Genomic DNA, 27,783 nt, shown 5'->3' with positions numbered 1-27,783 from the left:
CGCTGGTTATGATGATACTTTGAATGTAGCGAAAGATAAAAGTTTAAAGTAATTGGGAATTCAGGTTGCTAATTTTCACTGTATGTTTGTTCCGGCATAACTCTCGAACGCCTGGAACGATTTCAACCAAACTTGGAACACGTATCACTTGCAATCTCGAAAGAAATACTGTGTAAGACATCTCTGGCACCCCTAGGGGTGAGGGTGGGAAGGGTTGACATGTAAAACGACCGATATTAGTGTGGAATCAATAGTTTTCGGGGTCGCTAAGATTAATAATGACACTCTCAATGCCGTTCAATTCCAAGACACTCCTGGCACCCCTGGGGTGGGAAGGGGGTGACATGTAAAACGAGCCCGACCCTGTGGCCGAGTGGTTAGCACATCGCTCTATGACGCCAGGGGTTCCGGGTTCGAATACCGGCTGGGCATGGATGTTTGTGAGTGGCCATTCATCAAGTTCATCATATCATCACTCATTCTCATCTTCGCAAATTAGCCAAAAGTGGCACAAGAAGCGAAGTAAAATAAAGCAAATCAATCAATTAATTAGTTAGTTCTACTATAGACCTTGAATGATTACCAAGGTTTCAGATGCATGGAACTAACGATTAAAGATTTTATTTGTCGTTGTTGTACATTGTTTGCAATAATTGTAGACAGCTTATAATTCCACTAACCGAGACTGTTTCGGAAGGATCCCTCCATCCGTGTTAAAAAATATTTTAAATGCCCATAAATCAAAGTTCACAGGCACACATACTATGCACATACTTTTAGAAGAGAACACATATTTTAAAACGTCTCTTTAAGAAAGTAACAATACGCGTAAGCCAGAGTCGGTGTAGCACACTTTTAATACGATTGGCAACGCTGCATCTCCCTCGAAAAGGCAACGATCTGTCTGCCAAGTACGTACAACAGCAGAAGTCATGACGCAATGCACCTGCCAAGGAGCGAGCAAGACACTACGCGCCAGTTTCCTCCACCTTTCCTCTTGAAAGGGGAACAAGAAGGCCAATCCGCTAGCCGGTAGCCCTGACGTCAGTCACCTACACAAGAAGCTCAGAACACGAAAACAAACAGGGCTGTCGTGTGGGGGAGGTAGCATAAGCAAACGTACAATCCCGCAACACTGATTGCTTGAACGGGTTCATATCCAAATTAAGATAAGGATGAGATATGATGAAATTGAAGAAGGGTCAATCACAAAGAACTCCAATTCCCAGACTGGAGTCGTGAAGCGTTGAGATAACCATTGATGTGGGGGTAGGGCCCAACACATTCCCAATCTCGCTCGGCCATTTGGAGGTGATGTGATCAGCACCACGCTCCGGCCACCTTCCCCCCCCCCCCGAGGGTTTCCCCTAGTTATCCATTTATTTGAGTCTGGGTTAGCCCAGGAGCCGCTATATGCTGGGACAAGGCCGGAATAATTTCGAAGTTAGATCATCCACCGCGGGATTCAAACCCTGGTCTCCAGCGTTGCAGTCAGACGCCCTACCGACTAGACCAGCAGTTGCGGTTACACCATTCATATATAAAAATAACTATCTCACCGGATATGAGCTTGCACTTCAAATGCTCCGATTGCGGATCAGAGCACTATTGTATCTCGCCCCGCTCCGGATCGGATCGTGCATGTAAAAATAAGTAACCACTCCGCTCCGGAGCGGAGTGCTGTAGTACCATGCTCCGCTCCGGAGCGGAGTGGTATCGCACCACGCTCGGCTCCGGATCGGAGCGTGGAAGCAGAAACATCCAACCACTCCGCTCCGGAGCGGAGTGCTGTCGTCCTACGCTCCGCTCCGGATCGGAGCGTGCACGTAAAAATTACTAACCACTCCGCTCCGGATCGGAGCGTGCAAGCAAAAATATCCAACCACTCCGCTCCGGAGCGGAGTGCTGTCGTCCCACGCTCCGCTCCGGAGCGAGGAGCGGAGTAGAACTGACGCTTCGAAATCGCTCCGGAGCGCTCCTTTAGTGCGCTCCGCACTCCGCTCCGAAACCCTGCTTGGAACACGCCTTCGATAACGGTATTTGCTATTCGTAACGGATATGTGTATCACTTTTTCGAAACAGACTTTTGTGGAGGGAAAGAACTGTAACGTTACAAAAATAACGAGCACAATTATACGAGAGACCTATGTTATTCTCTCCGGAACACGGCATCGGACACGGTATTGCACATCGGAACGTCTGTATGATACCAGCTATCAATAACGTTGTTGCTTTGAAGCAAGGAGTGTAACGTTTTTACAGTCGTGGCCTCAATTAAGTTACTGGTTAATTGTAACGTTACTATCACTTTCCATACACACTAAAGTTACTAGTCAATACGTGACAAACTTGTTTCTTACCCTGTAACGTTACTGGTTGCCGGCAATGGATGTAACGTTAAAGCGTCACCGAACGACCTACTGCTTTACAGATCAGTTATGGTTCGGTACCGTTATGCACACCTGTAACGTAATGTTCATATACCTGAGGTAACGTTTCTGTTCACGAAAAAAGTTATTCTGTTTCTGGTTGTAACGTAACGGAAACCGTAATTGAAAATACCGTTCCATTTCGTTACGTTACGACTCCCTGCTTCTTACTCCTAACCCTTTACTGGAAGTATGTGTCTGACAGACATGCATGTTTTTTTTTTTCATTGTGCTGACAACCCTGTATGTTTCTGTGAAGCGAGCTCCTCAATACCTTCATAAAAAAAATTTCTTAGTTTGGTGGTGTGATTCATTGTTGACGGTCGCGCTTGTGTGTTAGCTGATAAGAGCTTTTTTGTAACCTACCGTGTCTGAGAGGCACATACTTCCAATAACGTAAGTTTTTTTGCGTGTCCCGTGGACACATACTTCCAGTAGTGTAGTTTTCTTGCACACAAGTATTATTGATGTTGATGATTAGAACTTAGTTATAATGGAGGAAGGACCTTCTACATCTAGGAAAAGGAAACTAAGCGATGTAGCGAAAGTGGGTGAACCCAATTTTTGCGCCAAGGTTTTAAAAATGTGGGAAGAAGTGGAAGACGGGCTAGAAGAGGAGATGGAAGATCTATATTCTGATGATGATTCCGATGTGGACCCCACGTTCATTCCTGATAATATGGTTCTTCCACTGATGATGAAGATTGTCGTAATTTCGAAGCTAGTATTTCGTCTGTAAGTTGCAGGACAAATAAAGAGAAGGACGTTCCGACTTTTTTTCAAGGTAAGAAAGGATATTCTTGGGAATCTAAAGAACCAACAAAGACTAGACGTGTTCCTCGTCAAAATATAATACGAGGAATTCCAGGCTTGACAAAGATTGTTAGAAATTTAGGTGAAAATCCTCAAATGGAAAATATTTGGTCTCTAATTTTTGATGACGACATTATTGATCATATTGTGTTGTGGACAAATGTAAAATTAGAGAAAACATGAATTAAAGTCCAAGACCATCAAAAGAGCAATTACAGACCAACTGATTAAGTGTGAAATAAAGGCACTTTTAGCTCTTTTTATGCTTACATCAATTTGTAAGTATGGACATGAGGATATGGTTTCCCTCTTTTCTACTGATTCTATGGGTAGACCCATATTTAGATCAGCTATGTCAGTTAAGCGTTTCCAAATTTTGTTACTGTGCCTCCGATTTGACGACCCTGAAACGAGAGAAACACGGAAGGAGACAAACAAAGTTGCAGCCATTTCAGACATCTTCTCCAAATTCACGCATAATTGCCAAAAATTATTTTCTTTAGGAGAATATGTTTGCATCGATGAAATGCTTGTACCATTTCGTGGTAAATGCAGCTTCAAGGTTCACATGCCCAAGAAACCAGCTAAATATGGTATTAAAATTCTTTGTCTAGCAGATGCCCGCATGTCGTATTTCTACAATGCCTACATTTATTGTGGTAAAGGATCTGATGGAGTAGGACTAAGCAATGAGGAGAAGAAGCTTAGTATTCCAACACAATCAGTTCTTTGCTTAGTGCAACCGATAGTGAACAGTAACCGAAACGTAACTGCTGACAACTGGTTTTCCTCTTTAGAACTAGTGAAATAACTTGAAAACCGAGGACAAACATATGTGGGAACTGTTAGAAAAAATAAACCAGAAATCCCCCAGGAATTCTTGCCTTCTGGTAACAGAGAAGTTGAGTCTTGTCTTTATGGCTTTAAAGAAAACGTCACGCTATTGCCATTTGTCCCCAAAAAAAAGAAAGCTGTAATTTTAGTATCCAGTATGCATCACTCGAAAGAATTGGATGAAGAGACAGGGAAACCAGAAATTATTGCGTTTTATAATAGCACTAAAGGGGGTGTGGATACGCTGGATCAAAAGTGTGCCAATTATTCTTCTAATAGAAGATGTCGGCGGTGGCCTTTAGCAATATTTTTCACGTTAGTAAATATAAGTACAGTAAATAGCTGCATTCTGTACTTATGTTTTAAAAACAGCCCAAGTATTTCCAGATACAGATTTGTGAAAGAACTAGCCATGAACCTCATGAGACCTCATCTTGAAAGGAGGTTGAAGGTTCATAATTTGAGAAGTGAGCTGAAAAAAACAATCGAGGATGTTCTGGGGAAGAAAACACCGTACAATGAAGACGAGCAACATTTAGCAAAAAGTGACAAAATGGAACGCAAAAGGAAATGTAGCCTTTGTCCTTACCAGAAGAATAGGAACACAGCATATAAGTGCGTCAAATGTGACAAACCAGAATGTCTCGAATGTTCCAGGAAAGTGTGCGTGATGTGTTTGGTGGACAGAAGCACGTAAATTTCAAACTTGCTCAGTACTTTCAAGAAAACTTTTGTTCACAAAAAAAAGTGTATTTCATTTGAAGTGTGTGAAAATTTCATTTTCATAGAAAAAGAAAAGTTTTTCTCAATAATAGTTATTTTTTCTTACGTAGCACTTGCGTTGTGTATGTATTTTGAAATAAATTTTATAATATTAGATTATAAGAATAAATCTATGTAATACTTGGAAGGAAACCAAAGTTTCGGCGTTCCGTGTCTGTCAGACACATACTTCCAATTATGTAATAAAAATCATTCTTCCTGTTAAGGGCTAATCTAGTTTTCCTGATTTCTCCAGGTACTCAGGATGTTTAAGTCAGCGGGAACATTGTAAATGAATTATCTGAAAAGAACGGTTAAGATAAGTGACTTCACCCTGGCAGTGTCTGTTGACATAAGATTGTTTCCATAGCGTATTTTCTTTTTAGAATTTTATTCGACAGTAAAAATAAATGCCAGTGGCAACCATAAGAAGCTATTAAAGGGAGCTTTGGCTTGATTATGTTTTTGTTTGGTTGAAACAAATCGAACTCCCTTTGATTTTGCTGAGGAGGGGGAGATTAAACCAAACTTCCTTTCGAAAAATTATGGCCTTTTTGTCGTCAATCAATTACATATAGAATAGAAAAATACTAATTTCAACGGCTAATAGCATCGAATTTGTTCCTCTACGCACTGTGCAAGTTGTCGGTGTTGTATGACCACACCCCTGTGTATTTATGTTAGGCAGCAAAAACGGGAGGGGCAAGGTGTCAGAACTGTGGGGGGTGGGGATGTCAAAGATAGTTTACTTTCCGTTGGTACATATGATTTAGCATAGTGTAAGGGCAAAAGTGGTAAAAACTGGGGAGGAAACTGCCCCCCTTAATCGCCGCCACTGATGTTAGGCAATTCACAATTACAAGTAGAAAAGAAGAAAAGTTGCAGTAAAATAAATTCCGATTGGCGGAAACTCGTGAATGATATTGTACTTAATTTCTTGAGTTCTGGAAAATTAACACTGTATCTGATACAAGTACTTGAGGCAAATGTTTGACAAAAAAATCGAAGAAACCATTCATTGATCAAGGGGTTCCTATTTGTCGACATCGCCGTCTTGTAATGAAGAGGTTTCGGGTTCGAAACGTGGTACACTTTAAACTGTAGGTCCAATTCCAATTAGCCTTACTGACCATAAAGCGGACTTAATACACCAACCCAATCAATCAATCAAAAACCTATTCGTGGAGTGTCAAACAACCGTTTTTGACTCATAAATGATTGAAAACAATTTTAACAATGTACACAGTATTCTACAGACAAGGACGTATATAGGGGGGTCCAGGGGATACGGACCCCCTCTCCCGATAGACTTACAAATTACAATAATTAAATAAGAAATAATAAAATAACTAAAATTAAATAATGAAAATATACTTGTTCTTTAATCGAGAGTTATTTATTTCCGCCAAACTTAAGGGAAGGCAAGGATTATATTGTATTCATACTTTGAATGACGGTGGCAAAGATGATTTATGCAAGATTTATTACTACTTACAACGTAACATTCATAAAATATCACCAGGAACTTTGCTTTCCGTCAACTGATTCTAACAACCTTCCTTTTATATTTAATAAATATTTAATTCTTTATCTATTTAACATTAATTTCCTTGCCAGGGCATTTTTTGGTACAAATTTTGCCAACCTTAACTACACGTAAGATAATGAATACGTGCTGTTATATCACTATTCTTAAACTAACTAACTAACTCCCTAGTCTTCTTAAACCCGAAGGTTCATGGCTGCAGCAAAACAGGCCTTCCATCTGTCCCTATCTTCAGCAAGATCTATATATTATTTTCCATCTCTACCAATTTCCTTTAGTTCTATCTCAACGTTGTCCCTCCATCTTCGACTTGGCCTTCCTACAGGTCTCTTACCATCAGGTTTCCCAACAGGAATCCTGTAAACTCCTCTTTCCTCTCCCATGGCCTGCCACCTAAGTCTTCTTGATTTAATTATTCTAATAATATCTGGACATGAATACAAATTATGTAGTTCTATATTATGTAACCTTCTCCACTCACCTGTCTCCTCATCCCTTTTAGGTCCAAAGATTTTCCTAAGGATTTTTATTTTCAAATACTCTCAATTTATGTTCCTCTTTCAATGTAAGGGACCAAGTTTCACACCCATATAATACTACAGGCAAAATTACTGTTGTGTATATTTTTACTTTTAGTTTCTTAGATATTAACGAGAAGACAAAAGTTTATGAAGAGAATGAAGAGAGAAGTAACATGCATTTTCTGAATTAAGTCTACTTTTTATTTCCTCTTTAATATAATTTTCACTTGTTAATATTACTCCTAAGTATTTGAATTTGGAAACTGGTTCAAACAAGTTGTTGTCAATAATTATATTTTGTTTATTACCTAACACTTGGTTTCGGCCTGTAAGCATATATTTAGTTTTCTCTTTGTTAACTTCCAAACCTATCTCTTTAGCAGTTTTGAAAAATATTTTAGCATTATTCTCAATTGTATTTATATCATCCCCTAATAAGTCTACATCATCTGCATATGCTAACAACTGAGTCACACCATTTAATTTTAGTCCTGAGTTAGTTTATTTTACCTTCCTAACAGCATATTCTAAGGCAAAATTAAAGAGCAATGGAGATAATGCATCTCCTTCTTTTAACCCATCATGAATTGTAAATTTGTCACATATTAATACACACACGAATTTTACTTTCTGTTTCACTGGTGCATACTTTTATCATCCAAACAAGCTTCTTAGGTATTCCAAACTCTACTAATATATTATATAATTTATCTCTTTTGACTGAATCATATGCTTTTTTGAAATCAATGAATAGCTGATGGACATTTTGATTATATTCCCACTTTTTTCAAGTGTCTATCTAATGTGAAAAATTTGATCTGTAATTGATCTGTTACGTTTAAATTCACATTGATAATCACCTATAATTTCATTAGCATATGGGGTTATTCTTGTTAAAAGAATGTTAGATAATATTTTATATGTTGTTGAGAGTAGAGAAATTTCACGGTAATTATTGCAGTTCATTTTATCACCTTTTTTAAACACAGGAACAATTATGGATTCTTTCCACTGTTGAGGGATTTCTTCTTTATTCCATAGTAAACAAATTAATTTATGAAGTTGACATATTAACGAATTTCCACCATATTTAATTAACTTAGCTGGTATTAAATCAATGCCAGGTGCTTTGTTATTCTTTAGCCTTTTAATAGCATCTTTAACTTCAATCAAGTTAGGTTCTGGAAGTAAAGGTTCTGCTGTGTGCACTTCCTTTACTTCTGATTTATCTCCTACATGAAGATTTAAAAGGTCATTAAAGTAGATTTTCCATCTATTTAGAATATCCCTTGGGTCAGCTAGAAAATCTTTTTTCAAGTTTACTTTAGGTTGCCACCCCTTTCTAAATTTATTTACACCTTCATATAAATATCTGATATTTTTGTTTTTGCTGTTTGTTTTAATTTTGTTAATTTTGCTTTTCAAGTCATCTCTTTTTTTTTACTTCAAAACATGCGGTTAACTTCTCGCTTTATTCCATTATAATTGCTTAGATTTGTATTATCAGAGTTATTTAACCACCTAAGTCTAGCCTGATTTCTTTTTTCTATTAGATTATGACATTCATTATCAAAGCATGGCTTTTCTTGGTTTATGGTATCCTATACTTTCGTTAAGACCTTCTCCGTAGCCGAGCGGGTTAAGGCGTTCCCTCGTCGTGAGATCGTTCGCTACGGGTCGCGTAGGTTCAAATCCGGCTCTGGTCGGAGGAAATTGGGAAATCGAATGAGTAAGCCGTAATAACGGCTGGGGATACGTCGGGCTGACCCCCGACTATTCCAATCCTGGTTGAAGATCTCCGCTTAGAGTTGACGAAGGAAAGCGTGGGAGGGTGACCGGCAGTCGGTAGGTACGCCAAGGCCCTTCATGGGCTGTTGCGCAAAGGATAAGATACTTTCTTTAGCTGCTGATACTATTGCATTACTCCAAATTCTTATTTACGTCTGTTTCATTTATATTTTCATCATCATTTAAATCCTGCAAAACATCAAATCTATTTGACAGTTTGATTTGGTAATCTTTCTTAATTCTTTCATCAGAAAATTTTCCTGTATTAAATTTTATAACTTTTAGATTTTGTTGCTTATGATTTATCACTGCGAGTCTTTCTCTTAATTTAGCAATTACTAAATGATGGTCACTGGCACAATCAGCACCTCTATGTGTACGAATGTCAATTATACTAGTATGCCTTCCTTCTCTTTTCAAAGAGAATATGATCTATCTGATTATGAGTTTTACCATCTGGAGAAGACCAGGTATATTTATAGATATCTTTATGTTTCTGGTACTTTTCACAATTAAATTCTTTGAGGTTGCAAAAGTAATCAATCTTATACCATTATCATTACTTAATTAATGAAGACTTTCTTTACTAATCGTGGGTTTAAATGTCTCTTCTTTGCCAATCTGTGCATTACAGTCACCTAACAGAATTTTCATATCATACTGAGAAAATTTATCAAAGACCTGTTCTAACTCTGTATAAAAATCATCTTTAGTATTGTCATCTTTATCTTCCGTTGGTGCATGTATGTTTATTAAAATAATTTTACACCACCTACCCTGTAAAACTGCATGATATCCTATCATTAATAAATTCTACTGTTTGAAGAGCCGAGATAATTCTATTATTTAAGAAAAAGCCTGTTCCAAAATTATGATTTTCAGTACCACCACAGAAAAAAGTATAATTTTTAGTTTTACAATTCCCTTCTCCTGCCCACCTAACTTCCTAAACAGCTACTGCATCTAATTTATACTTAACTATCTCATTAAGTGTACACTGCAATGCCCCAGGCCGGTTAAGGCTCGGAACATTCCAGGTGCCTAATTTAATATCCTTATTCCTAATGTAGATCTTATCCTTAGTCCAGGGACCTCCCAAAGTAGTCCCCACCCGGAGATCCGAATGGGAGACTATTTTTCCTCCGGAATATTATACCTTGGGAACATCCATGGCCTCATATTGCTGTTTCTTGACATGTCTTTTTACAGTGCAGAGTTGTCAGCTCTACGCCTAACCCCCAATATGAATGGAGGACCGCACCTGTCGTTGGTCAGCGGATCCCTCGGATCTAGAATATTGTATTATTCACTATTATTAACTTTTATGCAGGGCGTCTTTTCAGTAATCGTTAATCTCGTCAATGTAGTGATCAGACAGAAAGACAGCACCATGTTAACGAAAATACAGTGTTCCGTTCCTTGAAAATTTCCATTTCGAACCCGCGTTATAAATATTATGCCAGAGGTCCCGGGTTTGTGTTGTTTGTGCTTGTTCCTTCATCAATCTCATCATATCATCACTCACCCTCATCTTCCCGATCAGCTGAAAATGGCAGAAAAGTGAAGGAAAATAAACAAAATTAGCCCGTCAATTATGTTCTGTTGTAAATTATGTTAGGAAAAAAGCAATTTCTTATCTGTATTTGAGTCATTAATCGTATACGAAAGGGATCGCTCTACCTAGTACGCCAGATTTACAACCAGCAGACTATGGGATTTTAACAAGGATGGTGTATGTTGTTCCCCCTTTGTCAGAACATTCAGATAAACTAAAGTGTATGTGGCCTCCACAGTAACAATATTCGTCCATTTCGATCTGCAGCCGAAAGATCGGGAGAAGCGTGGCGGGCGGCGCTGACGGAGAAGCCGACATTTGCGGCCTGAAACAAACTCGACAGATTATATTTGAAAAGAAATATATAACTTAAAAAATTGTACTATTTCATTTGTCTGTTATTTTATATATATCTGCCGCCAGTTTTGATTAATCGTGACAATGAGTATGAACAATGATTAGTTGAAATCGATGAATGAACACTCACGAAGAACACCCATAACAAGTCTGAAACTCGATCCATGGGGACTTTGGTGGCAAGATGGAAAGTTGATCACTTAACGTGCTTGGCAAGTCGATCTATATGTACCTGTAGAATTTTACAATAAATTTTGATGTTGGTATACCTGTTTCCTTTAATGTCATTTTGCGTCAGAATACAATAGAATACACGCGCAGGACATGACGTGCGTTGAACAAGGCAATGAGACGTTGGCAACAACTATTATACCGCGTTTGTTAGAACCTGTCCCGTTTCCCGCGCTAGGGATCGCTCGACAGTTTCGGTGCCAATGAGAAACGAGGAAAAAATCGTCTGCTGGACAGCGAGGAGCGTATGGAAGCCAGAAGAGAGGCGCTTACGTAGACGCTGTTGCCACGTTGCGTATTTTAATTGGCTGCCTGGCTTTGACTTTCCCCAGCACCGAGAAAAGCCAGCGATCAGCTAGCGCGGGAACCGGGACAGGTTGTAACAAACGCGGTATAATGACCGTTTATCCTTGTTCTTAATATTACTTGCTTCCTTTAATAAGGGACAAACGTCATGATCTATATTGGAGTAGGTGACATTTCACAAACGTTGGAAGTGAAACCATTGCATTCCATTCCCTCCATCCACCGTGGTTCTCTAGTTCGCTGCACTTTCTGACTCTGGCTCACTATTCTTATACCGTCCTTTTACCATATTCATGTAATAAAAATATATTAATTAATTTGAATATTTTAATTAATACTATTTTAATTAATATAATAATTATTTTTGTTTAAACATTATTATTATTATTATTATTTTCAGACACTTGGTACAGACCCCCCCCCTCCCCCCGAAACATATGTCTAGATACGTGCCTGTCTACAGAATGTCATGCATAACTAGTACAATGTTTGTAGTGGTGCAAGAGTCTTCCTTTATAGCAAGTAGTGTCCGAGCCGAGACGAAAAAAGCAGGGACCAGTGGCGGATCCAAAAGTTACAGTTGGGAGGGGTGATTTTCAGTCACGTACCTCACCTCACCAAGAAACCATTCTAACCTACACGCAATGTTTTATGCAAACACTATATGGTACTGTGAACAGGGAGCAATAACTTCCATATCCTAGAGATTATTGCTTTGCAAATATAGGCGTGAATGGCTATGGAATAGATGGTTATTGTTGTATGTTATTAACTTATAATCATAATTCCTTCCATTGTTACAGTAAACTGAACGATCTGGAGAAAAGTCAATAAAAAAAGAAAACAAAATCTATTATCAAGGGTTGTCGGGCTCGATCACCTTTGGAGAAATATTGCACAGTGGTTCGGATCCAAATTTAAACTGTAGGTCCATTTCCGATTAGCCTATCAAGCGCATAAAATGGATTTATATCAAACATTAAAAAATATTCTAAAGCCTGTTAAACAAAAGACAGAGCATTTGAGTCTTCAAAAATATTAAACGTAATAATATGCCCTAACACCTGACAGTTGGGAGGGGCGATCGCCCCTCTTGCCCTCCTCTTGGATCCGCGCCTGGCAGAGACATGGACTAAAAGGAATTGACTGTTCCGACTAAATCGGGATATCTGGTAGCCTTGGATCAGTGTTTATAAAACTAAAATTACCAAATATTGCAGACTTCTCCAGAAACAATCAATTCATTTGTGCAAGGACAAAATCGAAATTGTTACAAAATTTGAAAAAATGACACAGGTCTGCGATGAAAAAATTGTTTCAACTTGAATGGCTGATTCCGATGTATTTTTTTGCGCTGATTACGGGAAAAATAGTAAAAACATTCCATCACGTACCATTTTTACGCAAAACGCGATTTTTGGATTTGACACCCCACATATCGCTTCATATGGTAAGTGAGCAGTTAGTAGCATCTTCCGTAACTTAAAATAAGCTGTTCCTCATAACTTTCAATTTTTACTATTTAGACAAGGATATATGAGTCAATGACGTACTGTCAAACGTCCAGTTTTTCCCTGAGGGCAGGTTTTCTTCCAAACATCTCCGTTCAACCACTCCTCCACTGTGCTCCACAAATCATTCTGTTCCTTGCCCCACAACCATAGTAATGACTTATTTTCGCAACATAGAAGGGTCCAATCTGAAAAATAGGAAGGGAATCTCATATCCAAACCTATCCTCTGCAATGCGTCCAGTACCTCATGGACCCGAGATTCCGGTTCCTTCACTTCCAGAAACTCTAGAAACCCCGGTAGATTCTGAGGGCGAGTGTGAAGACTCTGGTAATGATTTCATCGACGATACTACCTCCAGTGAGGTTCAACTCTTCACCCAAATGGAGTTAAATGACTTGGTCAGAGATTTGGGCCTATCCAAAGAGTCAGTAGAGCTCCTTGGCTCCACATTGAAACAAGAGAACTTGTTGGCCCCTGAGACTTCATTCTACTGGTTGTGTCAGCGAAGAACAGGGTGAAAGGTTCTACCAGGACATCAAAGAGATGGAACGACGGTATCAGGGCAGCTGGAGCATCACCAAGATGGCGGACTACTGCTGGACGCTTCACAGGGACCTGTCGCAGATGACTTACAAAAGGAAATGCTCTCGAAGAAGCTTTCAAGGGATGAAAAATGACTTGTAGAGACTCGATAAGTGACAAACTCAAAATTTGCAGGTATAATGCTCGATATTTTATTTTTTATGTCAAATTAAATAGGGTCCAAATACACGTTTTTTTTTACCAATTTTTCTGAATTTTTAACTCCATTTTGTGAAAAATCCTTACGTGATATAGAAAAACGGGGGTCATTTTCAGATTCAGCGCACCTAAAAACACTGAATTCAGTTATTGAAGTTAAGACAATTTTCAAAAAGTCTCAAAACGCAGGTCTTTCTTATCAACGTTATTTTCATAGGTTTTTATAGGTTCCTATTAAAAATTTCAGAGTTCGAGGGGGGGCATGACCCCCATGCCCCCTCCCCTTGGGTACGTGCCTACTTGCATGCATGTTTTAAATGTAGCTGCTCCGCCATTCGCAGAAACAACGCAACAAAAGGTAACTATAAGTCACGAACAGGTTGCGTCATGCTTATAATTCTTCCCGTCGTTATCTTTGTTGTCGGTGTGATAAAACAATTCACAATGAGAAGTTATGTTTTTTTTTCGAATAGGCTTCGTTTCAGTGGCGTTCTGCATGCTTCAGTTTTGCTTCTAGTGATCAATGCTCTTCGTGGCAGGTGGAATTATGCCACTGAAAATGTGGCCCATATTTTCAGATTTTTCTTGTTTCAGAATGTTAAAGATAGCAACAAAAATATACTTTACGAGTGTACCTTGTCTGAGTGGGTTTGTCTCGTCCAGATTTGCACACATCCGTCTCGAAATATGCAATAGAAGCATGTATGATGTGTTACATAGCCGAAACTTGGCGAGGGCAAGGGGGCATTCGCCCCCCCCCCCAAAAAAAAAATTATTGGGTTTATTAAAATGTTCATGTTAGGGGTATTTCTTTTAACTTTCTCGAACCTGAGGTTCATGTTCTGCCCCACAAAAGTTAGACCCCAAATTTCGCTGTTGGTGTGTTACCACACGAACTTTCACAGCAGGTAAACAAGGTAAAAAAATATAACTTTTCTTGATATCCTTTTTCTGTTGGGACGCTACGAACCTCCCCAAAAAACTAATTTTATCCTGAATCAATGCAACCACGCTCCACAGACCTGCGGTTGCGCGCACTCGCTCTCTGTCGTACGCACACACACAGGTTCCGGTAGTCTTCAATTTGATTTATTATTGCTACTCTGTTCGTTATAAGAAACACTCAAAATATTGTGCTACACACTGTATCTCCAATATTACACCTTACGATACGCTTATTCTGGGCTGATTTATCTTCCGTGCCGCTCCCAAAAGATAATTCTCGATCCGCCTGTATGGGCAAACACTTCATTGCACTTGAGCAAACGTTTGGGAGGGGCCAGAAATTGCGGAGTTTTAAATTTCATAGTACATTTGAAAGATTACCATGTTAGCCTCTGATATTGTCTGAAACTACTATAGCTCCATGTATAAAATTCGGTAGGATACCAAATACCATCTTGTTTCGACGATTTCTCTCATGTAGTTCAGAAATGCAAGATATGACTACCATAAAATTATACGGATGAATATTCTACTCATAGGGCAGGGAGATATAATCCGTGCACTTTTAGGCCAACCCCCCCCCCCCAAAAAAAAAGATAGATAGAGACATGACAAAGTCTTTGGTGTAACCTTCTCTGAAGGAACGTACGATAAGTATACCCTGGGTTGCCCTTTTGCCTGGACCCAAAGCCAGTGTACGTAATTCTCTGCGAGGGTATGTTGCATCGTTCATTTGTGCTTGTGGTTGTCCCTTCACACATCTCATCACCATTCATAACCATCGTGGCGATTAGCTGAAATTGGAAGAAATGCGACATTAAGTAAACTAAATCAACAACAAAATCTTGTTCACGTATTCCTAGGCTCGTCATTGGTATATGGACGGATTTTATAATAAAAATCTTTTAGAAACAATGGTTGACTAAAATAATATGGCACAGTATTCTTTTCTCTTTTTGATTATTAACATTTCTTTACACAGGGCCTCAAGCCTCTTTGCACCAATTCATTTTTATATGGCAACACTCGTGTGTTTGTTTATTTTTAGCCTTAGGCCTCCGTAACTGCTAGACAAGACATTCAATAGATGGCTACACTGCATGATTACATTGGAATATCAAATGGAAGTTGCTCTGTGATTATTGTTTTCTTTACACAAGAAACAGATCAATATGAAATTGGTTCTTGTCAGGGGAGAAAGAAGCATATTTGAAATCCGATGGACGTTGGCTCAACGAGATAGAAGTTTACAGAGCGGCTGAAGCGATTTCCCGCTGCGGTAAATTGAATGAGAAGTTGTGCCTAACTATTTGTAGTTGGTTGCTCATTCTCAATCAAATTGATCTTTTTCCAAATTCCCTGACTTTTCCATGTCTTTGGTTGAATTTTTAAAATACCCTGACTGTTCCATGATTGATTTCCCTGACTTTTCCAGACCAATGGGAGCCCTTACACAGTCCCAGTTTTCATCAAATAACAGATACAGTTGTTACGATTGTCAGTCAGTATAATTTATCCTTCATTCTCTTGGCGGTGAACAATGAGACTGGAAAACTATAGAACCTAAGTTTCAATATCATGATTATCCACATCACATAGTTTCTCTCATGCGGCTCTAAACACTGCTATCACTAATATCACCGAAGGATATAATCAGTGGCGGCAATCGGCTGCCAACAAAAAGGGTACCCCCCGCCCCCATATTAGCCGCCACTGGATATAATAATAACAATATTACCATTAAACAGCTTTTCTTCAATTACAGTTGTGGAAATTCAACGAACCAAATAATATAACTTTGGGTTATTTATAAACAGAGGTGTTCACAATCCAAAGGACGGCCCACATGAGGTCCGGCAGACTTGTGAGGGAGAGTGAGGGCTTGGAATTGTCGTGGGAGTGAGGTCCAGTGGCGTGCCCAGAATTTTCGAAAAGGGGTACATGTATTCTTTTCTCAGTAGCCCCCCTGTTTGCTACCTTTTCCTGCCGTAGACGTTGATTTTTTTAGGAATACTGGGCCAAAGAAGGGGTTATGACCCCCAACAAGTCAACAACCCCGTCCCCTTGGACACGCCACTGGTGAGGGCGAGGTCGAGCCGTGAGGGTGAGAGAGATTAATTTAAAATGAACATCACCTCTTGGCAACCGAAAATCTATAGGCTACTCCATATGGGTATGAAATTACAAATTTGCGTCATATACTCGAATTGACGTCAGAACACAAGAAGTTTATTATATTTTCAATATCCACCTACTTAATTATGCGGAGGCGGTACACGATACTTCGATTTGTGCTGTTCCGAGAGGCAAATTAGCTGGCGATGCATGCTGGCACTCTGTGTCGTCACATGGTTGTCCCAATTCTTACCCTTCGCATGTGGGTAGAGCAACGCTCACCCAAATTGAGCGATGGACAGAACTTAGGTAATCGGTTTCGTTCACAAAGGCAAAAAAATCGAACCTGTACGTTTCGATTGGGTAGACAAACTATTCCCCCGCAGCACACGTGCAGATGAGATTTGTTGTGGGCTGTGGCATAGCAACAAATCGTTATTTGCAAATATGACTTCTTCGGTGGAATGCTTGGTCGTGGGGGATCAATATATCTTATATTTATTTATTAACGTGCTTAAAATAGTTGAAGGTACGTGGTGTAGACGCCTAGGTAGCGCACCTGACTGGAAACCAGGATTCGATTGTCGCGGTGGATGATCTCAACCAGATTCTGGTCAACAGGTACCTGGGGAAGCGTGGTGCTGATTATACCGCCTCCACTTTGCCCGAGATTGAGAATGTGTGTAGCCTTCATGGAATGATGTAATGCACAGGTGTAGCAGGTGATTGTATCTTCTAAAAGTTTGAAGGGGTGCATTTTACCTCCGTACCAGGGTGCAAAATCCCGGGGGGACGGGGGAAATCCCCCCCACCAAACTCTTCCGGGGAGGAGAGTTTTTGTTTTAACAACGAACATAAACAATTAATTTGGGTTTCGAATATACTTGACTGGAATAATATCGATAACAAACAAAAAGAACGGACAACAGAGAGCCTCATATCTTAGTACACTGAATACAGCAATCCCCAGAACACAGAAATTAGACCGACTTATTTCTTCTCCATTTCTCATCGCCTTTCGTCAGCAACCGCGAAGTATATAAATATATTAGTACAGTAAAACACGTAATAGCAGTTATGTGAATTTTATTCAGGAAACTAATATCTTCTTATTATGTCTATTAATTATTGTCCCTCCTCTCTTACGCAAATCATAGTTCATAGCATCAGTAGTACATAAAAATCTTCAATCTGCAATTACATTTTGAATGAAAGACTGTCGATATAATATATTGTATATTTTATAATATAATTTGATCATTTAATAATTGACACATATTTAATGACATTATATATATATATATATATTTAATGACATTATATATATATATATATATATATATATATATATATATATATATATATATATATATATATATATATATAGTTAGTGTCTGTCTGCTCCTTCCCCTCACCAATCTGCAGTGATTTCGCACCCTGCTCTGTACCCACCTGTTCTTGCACCACTGCCACGTATTGTTGGAAGTTGGAGGAAAGCGGAAGGTGCCATCCCTCAATTAAGAAAATTTGAGGTTGTATAAAGTGGAGGATATGACCGTAAAAGGGTGGGTTCGGTAATCAATCCTATATCTTGCAATTTTTTTTATTACTTTTGACGTTTTATTTAGGAGTACTGAGTCAAAACGGGAGATCATACCAAATTCCAAAAATGAGACATTTACGTGAAAAGTCACTCAATATAAATTCCGTAGCTAAAATTTCCTTCTGAACTTCCAGATACTTTTCTTCATTCTCCTGGGTAAAACTTATAATAAAACGGGTTAGTGATTAGGAGCTTTTTTATTTAAAATTTTGTTAGCTGAGGGGACGAGGTCCCCCGTGCCACCAAATTCGAGCACTGCTTCCCTTGCCACTTAGGTGACCCAGAAGTGAGTAATCGACTCACGATCTTGCTACTGCAAGTTCCGGGTTCCAGATCCGGCCTGGTCATGAACATTCCTTTGTGACTGATCTGCATCAATAACATCTTACCAATCGTCGCCATTAACCTCAGTGGCCTGGCCAGTGTAGGCGAAACATTTTCTGGTACTGCTTCGGTGGCCTTGGTTGCTATACCCTGTCTCAGTTATCTCTGGAGCAAAGCCGCGCATAGCGGTATAGAAAGGGAGAAACCGAGTGGGCAGAGCGCAGCAGTACACGCTGCTCAAAGGCTGGTAACTGCAGTCCATCCCCCTCCATGCAATCCCGTTCCTCTCACGTACGTGTTCATTGGTGGAACCGTCTCGCGTCACTACTTGCGCAGAGACTTGTTTTCGTTCGCCTGCTCCAGAGATAGATGGGACAGAGTGTAAGATTGCTGCTTTCTCTCCATTTCTCTTTCTTCTTCAGATTTCGTCATTTTCTTTCTGTCTCTGTTTCTCCCCTTTATCTACCTTTTTGTTGCTTTCTCTGTGCTTCTCTATACTCTTTCCTCTCTCTATATCTCTTTCTCCTCTCCTCTCTTCTCTTTCTTTCTTTGTTTTCCTATCTTTTCCGGAGGCACATAGTGGTTCGTATCCCACTTTAAACTGTAGGTCCAGTCCCGATTAGCCTTACCGTGCATAAAGTGGACAACACCTCAACAACAACAACTCCTATTCCCCTCTCTTTTTTCCCCTTAGTTTCTCATCCATACTATCTCTGTCTCTATCTTCCTCTCTTTTTTTCTGTGTTCTGTTCACTTCTTTCTTTGCAATCTTTATCCCTCTGATTCTCTATTCTACCTTTTTCTTTCTCTTCCTCTATTTCTTTCCCATTTTTGCTTCTCTTAAGTCTGAAAATTCCTATGCACTACTTTGGCGTGCAGAAAAAGATGGTCACCTTCATCCTCGCCGTGTGCACAATTAAAGTAACCAAAAATTTTTCATGAGTAATAATTTTCTAAGTGGAAATTAACATAGTTGATTTCTAGTTATAAAAGAGGCAGAAAGTTCGTTATTTTTATTGTTAATAACAGAAATAAAGTTCAGTTAGTATTTTAACAGATTAACCAAAGTAAAAACTGCGTTAGTCCGGAAAGACATTTAGTATAAAATACAGGAATCCGTTTATGTCGTAATATTCTACCATTTAATCGAAGAAATAAATTATTCCATGGTTTTCAAAACTCCAAAAGTAAGATTTTTATTTGAGAGATCACACAACATAGGCCTAAACTTTAGGACTACATTTTCCTCCTAACTTTAATCTTTTTCATTTTTGAACGAGTATAAAAGTTAATAACAAAATGGAATGAATAAGCATATCGGTACACTAACTGCATGAAATGAAATAAAAAGTAATGTAAACAATTGTGCTATTGGGTCGAGTAGCAAAGTCTCCCCAAGGACATAATACTAAATTTGAAATAAAATTTGTTTATTTTTATTAGTTTATACTAGTTATTATTTTACAATTATAATTATGATAATTATAATTATTGATTTTATTTTTACAATTGAAGTTTTATCATTGGCCTGAGGCCTCCCCTACAAAACATTCTGGCGACGCCCATTGACGAGTCCGAGATACGGCAAACTCTCGTCTCGTCGGATCGAAACCTCTGAAGAACATATCCCATACCCAGGGGCGGATTAAGGCGAAATTGGGCCTGATCCTTGAAATCTTCGGTGAACAATAAACACAACGACGTTATAATTACGTCACAGCGCAAAGAATAATAGTAACTGTATAAAAAGTAACGCTGTGTCTAGGTGTCCGAAATTGGGTCTCCAAATTTCATTCCAAGATTTATTTTCAGGTTAATATAGCGAAATAAAACTGTTCAGCTTTCGGAAAATTCTCGCCTGTTTTCATCTGGGCCTATTTCAGGAATGGGCCTAATGCTGCAGCATCAATAGCACCCACCTTAATCCAGCCCTACCCATACCGGAACGTAATGGGTTAGGATAATGTAGATTCGGATATTGGATCCATGCGCGCCGACTACGTGGGTGCTCCGGGGCTCGAGCACCCACATAAATAATCTTGCGGGTGCGCCGCACCCACGAGATATTTAGTTTGATAAAAACAAAATAAAATAAATATTTCTCACTTGCCATTATCAAAAAATAATAAGCAATTAAAACATTGAGATGGGACAGACTTTGATAAAGACAAGCTAACATTGCACAAGGACATGTTTCTAGATGTGTACAGAACGAAAAAAGAAAAAGTGGCCAACTTGTCAGACATTACAAATATTTTAAGTAGAGAAAGCAGTGGTCCCATGCGTGAAATGCTCACAGAATTTGTGAAGTTTGTACGGGTGATTTTAACTATACCTGTTACTTCTTGTACCTCTGAGCGGTCATTTTCAGCATTTAGACGTTTGAAAACGATTTTGCGGTCAACAATGATCAAAAAAAGATTGAATGATTTAGCAATTTTGAATGTTCATAAAGAAATGACTAAAAATATTGACATTACAAAAATTGCAAACAAATTCAGAACTGCAAATGACGTAAGAAGGAATGTGTTTTATATTGAAAGTTAACATGTCATGATTATTATTATTATTATTTGGTACAAAAAGTTAGTCATTTTGTAGTTTCTGTTCACAACAAAATCCTTGCAATACAATTAAAATTATTTGCATTTATGAAGATTTTTCATTTTTATTTGTATGAATATGGTATTTTCTTTGAGTAACGTGTTGATAATATCATTGCCTCTTGCAATCATTGTGCATGTAAGTTGTTTAAAGTATACAATACTTGATAATTACAGATCTAACCGCCATTGATATGCACCCACAGAAATTTCGGAAAGTCGGCGCCCTTGATTGGATCGAGTATCCGAGATCGACATCCTATATCCGAATCCTGGTTCTGATGTTCGGAATCGCTTTCGAACGTCCCTCCCTACTCGATAACATCTCTATCCGACAGTGGCGGCGATCAAGGAGGGCATGAGGGGCAGTTGTCCCTCCACCCACACTTTTTGCCATTTTTGCCCCCGTACCATAGGCGCCGACTCCATGGGGCTTGAGGGGGCTCGAGCCCCCAATGTTAACTATGTTGGGCAGAGACCCCCTAATAATTTTGCTTAAGATGATCTAATGTATTATTTTGCTTCTCTTGTAAAATTTACTCTGAATTGTACCACATGAACTTAACTTTAAATACACATTTGAAATGCTCTAGACCATCAATTTGGGGGGCTGAGACCGCTAAACCATCAACTTTGGGGGAAGCTATGACCAGACAGCAAAACACATGACTTATTACTATATACTAAGTATGTAATTATGAGTATTGATAAAATTTTTACTAAAAAGAGTTTCAAAAGACGATGTGCATGAACTAGGGTAGTAGATGGGACGTTTGGGCTAGAAATGGCTCTCACATGACATTCAGAACGAGATCATTGATATATTAAGGAGATCTGTTTTGCGCTCCGTGGTAGCAGATATTAAAAGTCGGGAATATTTTGCTATTATGGTTGACGAAACTTGTGATATATCCATCCGTGGACAATTAATATTCTGCATTAGAACTGTGAATAAATTTTTTGATATTTTTGAGGAATACATGGGCTTTTATGAGATTCCGAACACTGAGGCCAAAACTTAAAAAAGGGAGTGAGTTATTCATTAATTTATTTCAGTGATCAGAGCCCCCCCCCCCCCAATAATTTTGACAAGTCGGCGCCCCTGCCCCGTACTACGTTAAACCTTATCTACCAATGGAAAGTAAACTGCCTCCTTCCTAATCCCCGACACACACACAGTTTTGGAACCCAAACGCCGCCACTGCTAGCAGATTACGATATAGTACCAATCTGTTCCATCCCTGATTAACACAAGCGATTCTGCCGACAAGCATGAATCAAGTCTCGGTGCTTTCACGAAGAAGAAATAGACAATAAAATACAAGGTTATTCACATAAGAAATAAAACAGGCATTGTACATACCTCGTCAGCGTGATCAACAATGCACCCAGTTATGTCTTCACGCATGTTATTGATGCTACGAGTCATATTGTACAAATCCTGCACTCCTTTTTCCTCTTGCGATAAACTTGCACCTCTGATCATGCTTCCAAACTTCGAAAACTTCAGTTCCTTCCATGTAAGAAAAAACGCGACCACGTTTTACAACACGCCAGGCACTAAAACGACCGTCGCTGGCTAATATCTTCGCACTAGAACCATGGCGCTTGCATCACGAACCGTGAACGTAACACAGACGTGTATATTAAGTGCTAATATGTTTAATTGTCGAGCAACAGCAAACGTTCTTCCTTTTTTTTAGTTCTTATTTTTCTCGGCACGCACTGTTCAACCTCGCTGACGCACGAACACTGTTGTGCAACAACGGAACCCAACACAACTGAAATGAAGGAGGAAGATTCGTTTGAAATATTAACAGGACTCGGACCTTTAATTCGGCCTAATTCCCCATGCTAGCAGAATGTTCTCTGTGAGCTCACGTGTCCGGCGAACCGTGGCTGTAGGAGCGAAGGGGAGGAGGGCGAATCAGACTGCTGCACACGCGCATGAGGTCGAAAGTTACTTTTTTGCATGCTGTGCTAACACGTTACACGACAAAGCTCGCATGTATTTTTTCTGTTCATGTTGTATGCATGCGTTCATTTGGTGCATTATGGTGAAATTGCACGAGGAAGAAATAACGGTTTTGACGTATATACTTGTGTACGTTCGGAAAGCATTGTCGAGACTGTTTTTTTTTTCCATTCTTTTTTTTAAACTGGATTGTTCGTAGATGACGACTGATCGGCACGACATTCAACTTGATCAGTTTCTCCAACTCGCTCGCTTAAAAAATAACCGTGACGTGGCCACACAGTACTTTCCGAAAACTCTTTAATAATTTCGAGGAAGATTTATTAATTAATTGGTTTGTTTTATTTTACTTCGCATTTCTGCCACTTTTGGCTAATCCTAATTGCAAAGGTGACATATTTTAGAGCTGGAATAAATGAAAAGACAGATATCGTATTTGTAGTAAGTAGTAATTTAGAAATAACGTATTTTGTTTCTGGAAATTCATAAGTAGGCTACTACGTCACTTGAACATCTTTCTCTAAAATTCATTGTTCATGCAATATAAAGCATAAGTATTTCGAGGGCTCATGATAAAAGTTTATAATTTGTGCTGACGTTAAATGAATAATTATCAACGGAGCCACAAACCGCCGCTCATAATTATAGCGCTACAATGCCAGGGGTCACGGGTTCGAATACCGGCCTTGGTATGGGTGTTCTTTGTGAGTTCCCCTTCATCAATTCTTCATATCATCCATCACTCATCGTCATCTTCGCGAACAGCCAAAAATGGCAGAAAAGCGAAGTAAAATAAAAGATGCACCCAGACTTGGTATTAGTTTGTCGCAAGTGACAACACTGTCCGCCACCAGCCTTTTTCGTAAGTCACACGTAATCTTGACGTCACGTTGTAGCAGCATTGAAGAAAGCAGTGCCCTAGTTCCGACGAGGTGAAAGTAATATTCAAGGAGCGCATTATGGAATTCAAGGATCATGTAGTAGGCTGCTTACCTTAGGATCCATTTTCGTTGTTAACGGTAACAGTGGCGATGCCAAAGAGGGATCAGGGTGGGCCACTTCCCTTTCCAGAAACGCTGCTACTTACAAAAAAAAAAAGGTTTTGACCATCAATATGTATTTTTTTTTACCAAAACGATATTTTATATTAAGTTTAGAATATTAGAGAATTTTTATGTTCCTCGCGTCTCCCATTCTGGTCTCCCCTTGGTTCCCTTCTATTTTTTTCTGGCGGATCTGCAAACGGAACACACTATCGTAACGTTTCTTCATTGCTCACAATAAAGTCTGATGATCATTTGTTTGTGTTAAGTAAAGAAAATAAACATATACGAACTAACTATTATCAATGAGTATACGGAATATTTTAGTTGTTCTAAACCTGGGTGCCCTCAAGGAGGGTCAAGAAATCTTCAACCCTCCATGGAAAAAGAACGTCCTCCTCCGTGGCCGTCCCACCATCGTGAGGAAATTGGGGAGCTACGAATGAGTAGCGTAACCCAGTCTCGGAAATCTCCTACAACGGCTGGGGGTTCCACGTGCTAACCACACGTCACCCCATTACCGGTTGAAGAACTCCACACCTCTAGGTAGGATTGTGGGAGGGAGACTGGCAGTTGGGAGATTCGCGATTAAAATTACCACCTGAGCGCTAGTGTCGCTTCCAATATGGCCGCTCTACGTAGGATAGATCTTTGTTTACATTCAGTAGTATCTATGGTAGTAGTACGTAATAGCAGCGTGTTGTCATTGCTGGTATGGAAGAAACGTTTAAATTACGCGTTATATTTAAATATTGCGAGTGCGATTTGAATTCCAGGAACTATAACGAAGGTGAAGCTGTGCTTAGAGCGAAGCATTTAATTATGATAATAAAAATAACACGGGGAACGCACACGAAACTAATGTATACGCACTGTTTTTTCAAAGCGGTGCTGTTTCATCTGCACTGCACCTCGGTTGTAACTGCCTAACTGGGGCTCTCAGAAATAATTTGAAAATAAAGCAAATTTGCAAAGCTTGGGAGGAATAAATGAAAACAGCTGTTGCACTTTTTTTCCCCAAAGAGGCAGGCTAGTTTAGTAACAACACCGGATAATGATAATAATAATAACAATAACAACAATTTCATTGAGGCTATTTTCAGTCTTCACTGAAAATTGACATACTGAATGAAACAGCAACATTAGCATGTCAATTATGTTTTTCTGACTTAGCTTTATGATTACGGACATTAATTAATTCTCAAACTATTTTCATCTTTTCACTTAATCGACTTGCACCTGTTCCAAATTACATACATAATACATTGTTTTCGAAAAAAATGTTATATTCATAAAGAACAATTTAAAACTTACTTTCATTGCAATAAAATCATCTTTCCGAAAGATTATTTCGGAAAATAGAGTGAACAGACTCGTACATTCTTCGTAATTTCCTTGCCGCATTTCAGTTTTGTCAATCTTGTCAATCAGTTCTGTTTTCCCTGATTTATTTAAACATTTCATTTTGTTGATTCCACGGGGTGGAAAACACATGTAAGCTTTTCATTTGTCCTGAACAACAAAACGATTTAGAGCAAAAAAACTGAACAGTATACACTACTTTTTCGCATGTTCCCCATGCTTTGAATGGCTTCAACACGGCGAAGCGTAGCGAGGTGTCCTACGTGGAGTGAAAATCTCACCAGATGGCATATCGGATAATTTTAATCGCGAATAGGCCCAGGCCCTTTCGATGGCTGTCGAGCCTTGGGTTATTATAGAATAAGAACAATGGTCTCTCTTCTTTCATTTTTATTTGTATCCATTCCCTTTATTTTAATTTTAGCTTCTGGGACCTCGCCTTCTCCTTCCACGTTGGATGGTTTTCACGTACTGTGTGAACCCTACAAGATAAAACTTACTGATTTTGACCCTTCCGTGCCTTAGCAATGACTGTAGTAAGGTGGGGGGGGGAGGGGTGTTTGCTTCAGCGTTAGTGGCCTTGGAGTTGGAGAGGATGTTCGTACGATTGGACACAGTCACACGGGGGCAATGAGACAGGTCAGGTATGCTCTTAGATTTTTTTTCCAACTGGTGGTGGTGGTGGCTGGGAGGGGGAGGCTTGAATTCCCTCTACTTCGAGCACTGTTTTTTTTTAAAAAAAAAAACGGTGTGTACATATTGTGTGCCTGTGTGCAGTGGCGGCTCGTGGTCTGGCTCTATGGGTGTGCACTTTAGTCTCGCGTCCAGAAGTGTTATAACATCCCTGTCAAATACTAGCACCCGTTTTTGAGCACAAATTGATGCTTAATATATTGGCAACCCAAGTTTTGATCAACTTTCACTGAAAATGAAGCTATGATAGAGTTATATTTCATGATTTTTTTTAAACGGATTTTTTACAAATTTCAAATATTTCGGAAATTATCCAGCCAATCACGAGAAGAGCATTGTTATTGTGCAATATGTAATTCAGCATTCGATAATCTGACAAAATCACTCAATATATAGAAATGCCGATCTACAATATCAATACCATTGTCAATTTGCAAAATATATTTCATGAAAACTTCCTCCTCCCGTTCGCTGATATTAATGAACAAGAAGAATAACAACATTGGCGTACACCAAAGAAGCCGATCCAACTACCACATAGAGGAAATCAATTGTAATCTATCTAGCTGTTGTTTATTTCTAATGACAGACTGATCGAACAAAGCAAATCAAGCGAAATCAAGAGAACAATAAATCTTGAAGAAAATTACAGTACTCACCCAGTTCACACTGCCCTGCTTCGTACTTCAGAATTTTTCCTTCCCTTCCGCCGTATCTATATTAGGGATGGCCAAACGGATCCGGATCCGAAAAATCCGGATCCGTTCGGATCCGGATCCGGATCCAAAAGTTCCGGATCTGGATCCGGATCCGAAAATTCCGGATCCGGATCCGGGTCTGAAAGTTTCGGATCCGGATCCGGGTCTGAAAGTTTCGGATCTGGATCCGGATCCGAAAGTTCCGGATCTGGATCCGGATCCGAGAGTTCCGGATCCGCGGATCCGGATCCGGGTCTGAAAACTTCGGATCCGGATCCGGGTCCGAAAGATTCGGATCTGGATCCGGATCCGAAAATTCCGGAACCGGATCCGTGTCTGCAAGTTTCGGTTCTGGATCCGGATCCGTGTCTGAAAGTTTCGGATCTGGATCCGGATCCGAGAGTTTCGTATCTCAATCCCATTATAATATTACCACACCTTAAAAGGTATTATGATCTTCGATTACAAAGAAAATTTTCATTAGTTAGTCCTACAAGAATTTTTTTCAAGTGTTGTTCCAAAAATACTTTGCTACGCATCGGCTAACACACTCGTGCACACATGTCAGAGGTGATTTTGTAATTGCCATTGAAACAAATATGTATTCGTTCGAATGTATTGGAAATGAAAACACACATAAATGTGAGACATTCCATTCCAGGATGAAACCTTTAACACATATAACAATATAGAAATGTTATACAAATATTATACAATTGTTCTACAGTTACAGTTTTACAAATTAAAATAAAACATTATAATATATGCAGTGTTAAATAATTACAAAGTGTAAGACTAACAAGGGAGGTTATCTAAGTGTCCCCCTCCGATTTCCATGAAACTTGGCAGTATAGTGGGGCCCAATGGAAGAATTACGTGGTTTTTTTCAGCTAAAAAACGGTTTTAGGAAAAAAACCTCAAATGTCAAGATGAGGACAAATTGAAGTGAGGATCTGACCCCTGTGTCCCTCCGATTTCCATAAAACTTGGCAGGTGTATACTGAGGCCCAATGAAAGAAATACGT

The 27,783-nt window shown here is 39.3% G+C and overlaps 1 protein-coding gene across 1 annotated transcript in view; it reads right to left on the bottom strand.

Moving 5' to 3' along the window:
- The window catches only part of LOC146003854 (beta-1,3-galactosyltransferase 1-like), an 87,996-nt gene extending 65,137 nt beyond the window's left edge, over window positions 1-22,859 (bottom strand). Inside the window, exon 1 of the mRNA XM_083142328.1 lies at window positions 22,351-22,859. Coding sequence (XP_082998454.1) covers window positions 22,351-22,473 — 123 coding nt within the window. The 5' untranslated portion in view covers window positions 22,474-22,859. The remainder of the gene's footprint in view (window positions 1-22,350) is intronic.
- Window positions 22,860-27,783: the final 4,924 nt, after the last annotated feature.

The sequence above is a fragment of the Lepisma saccharinum genome, chromosome 1 (assembly GCF_977018435.1).
Source record: "Lepisma saccharinum chromosome 1, izLepSacc3.1, whole genome shotgun sequence".
In the NCBI taxonomy this organism is placed as follows: domain Eukaryota; kingdom Metazoa; phylum Arthropoda; class Insecta; order Zygentoma; family Lepismatidae; genus Lepisma; species Lepisma saccharinum.
This window is presented reverse-complemented; position numbering and strand designations above follow the sequence as displayed.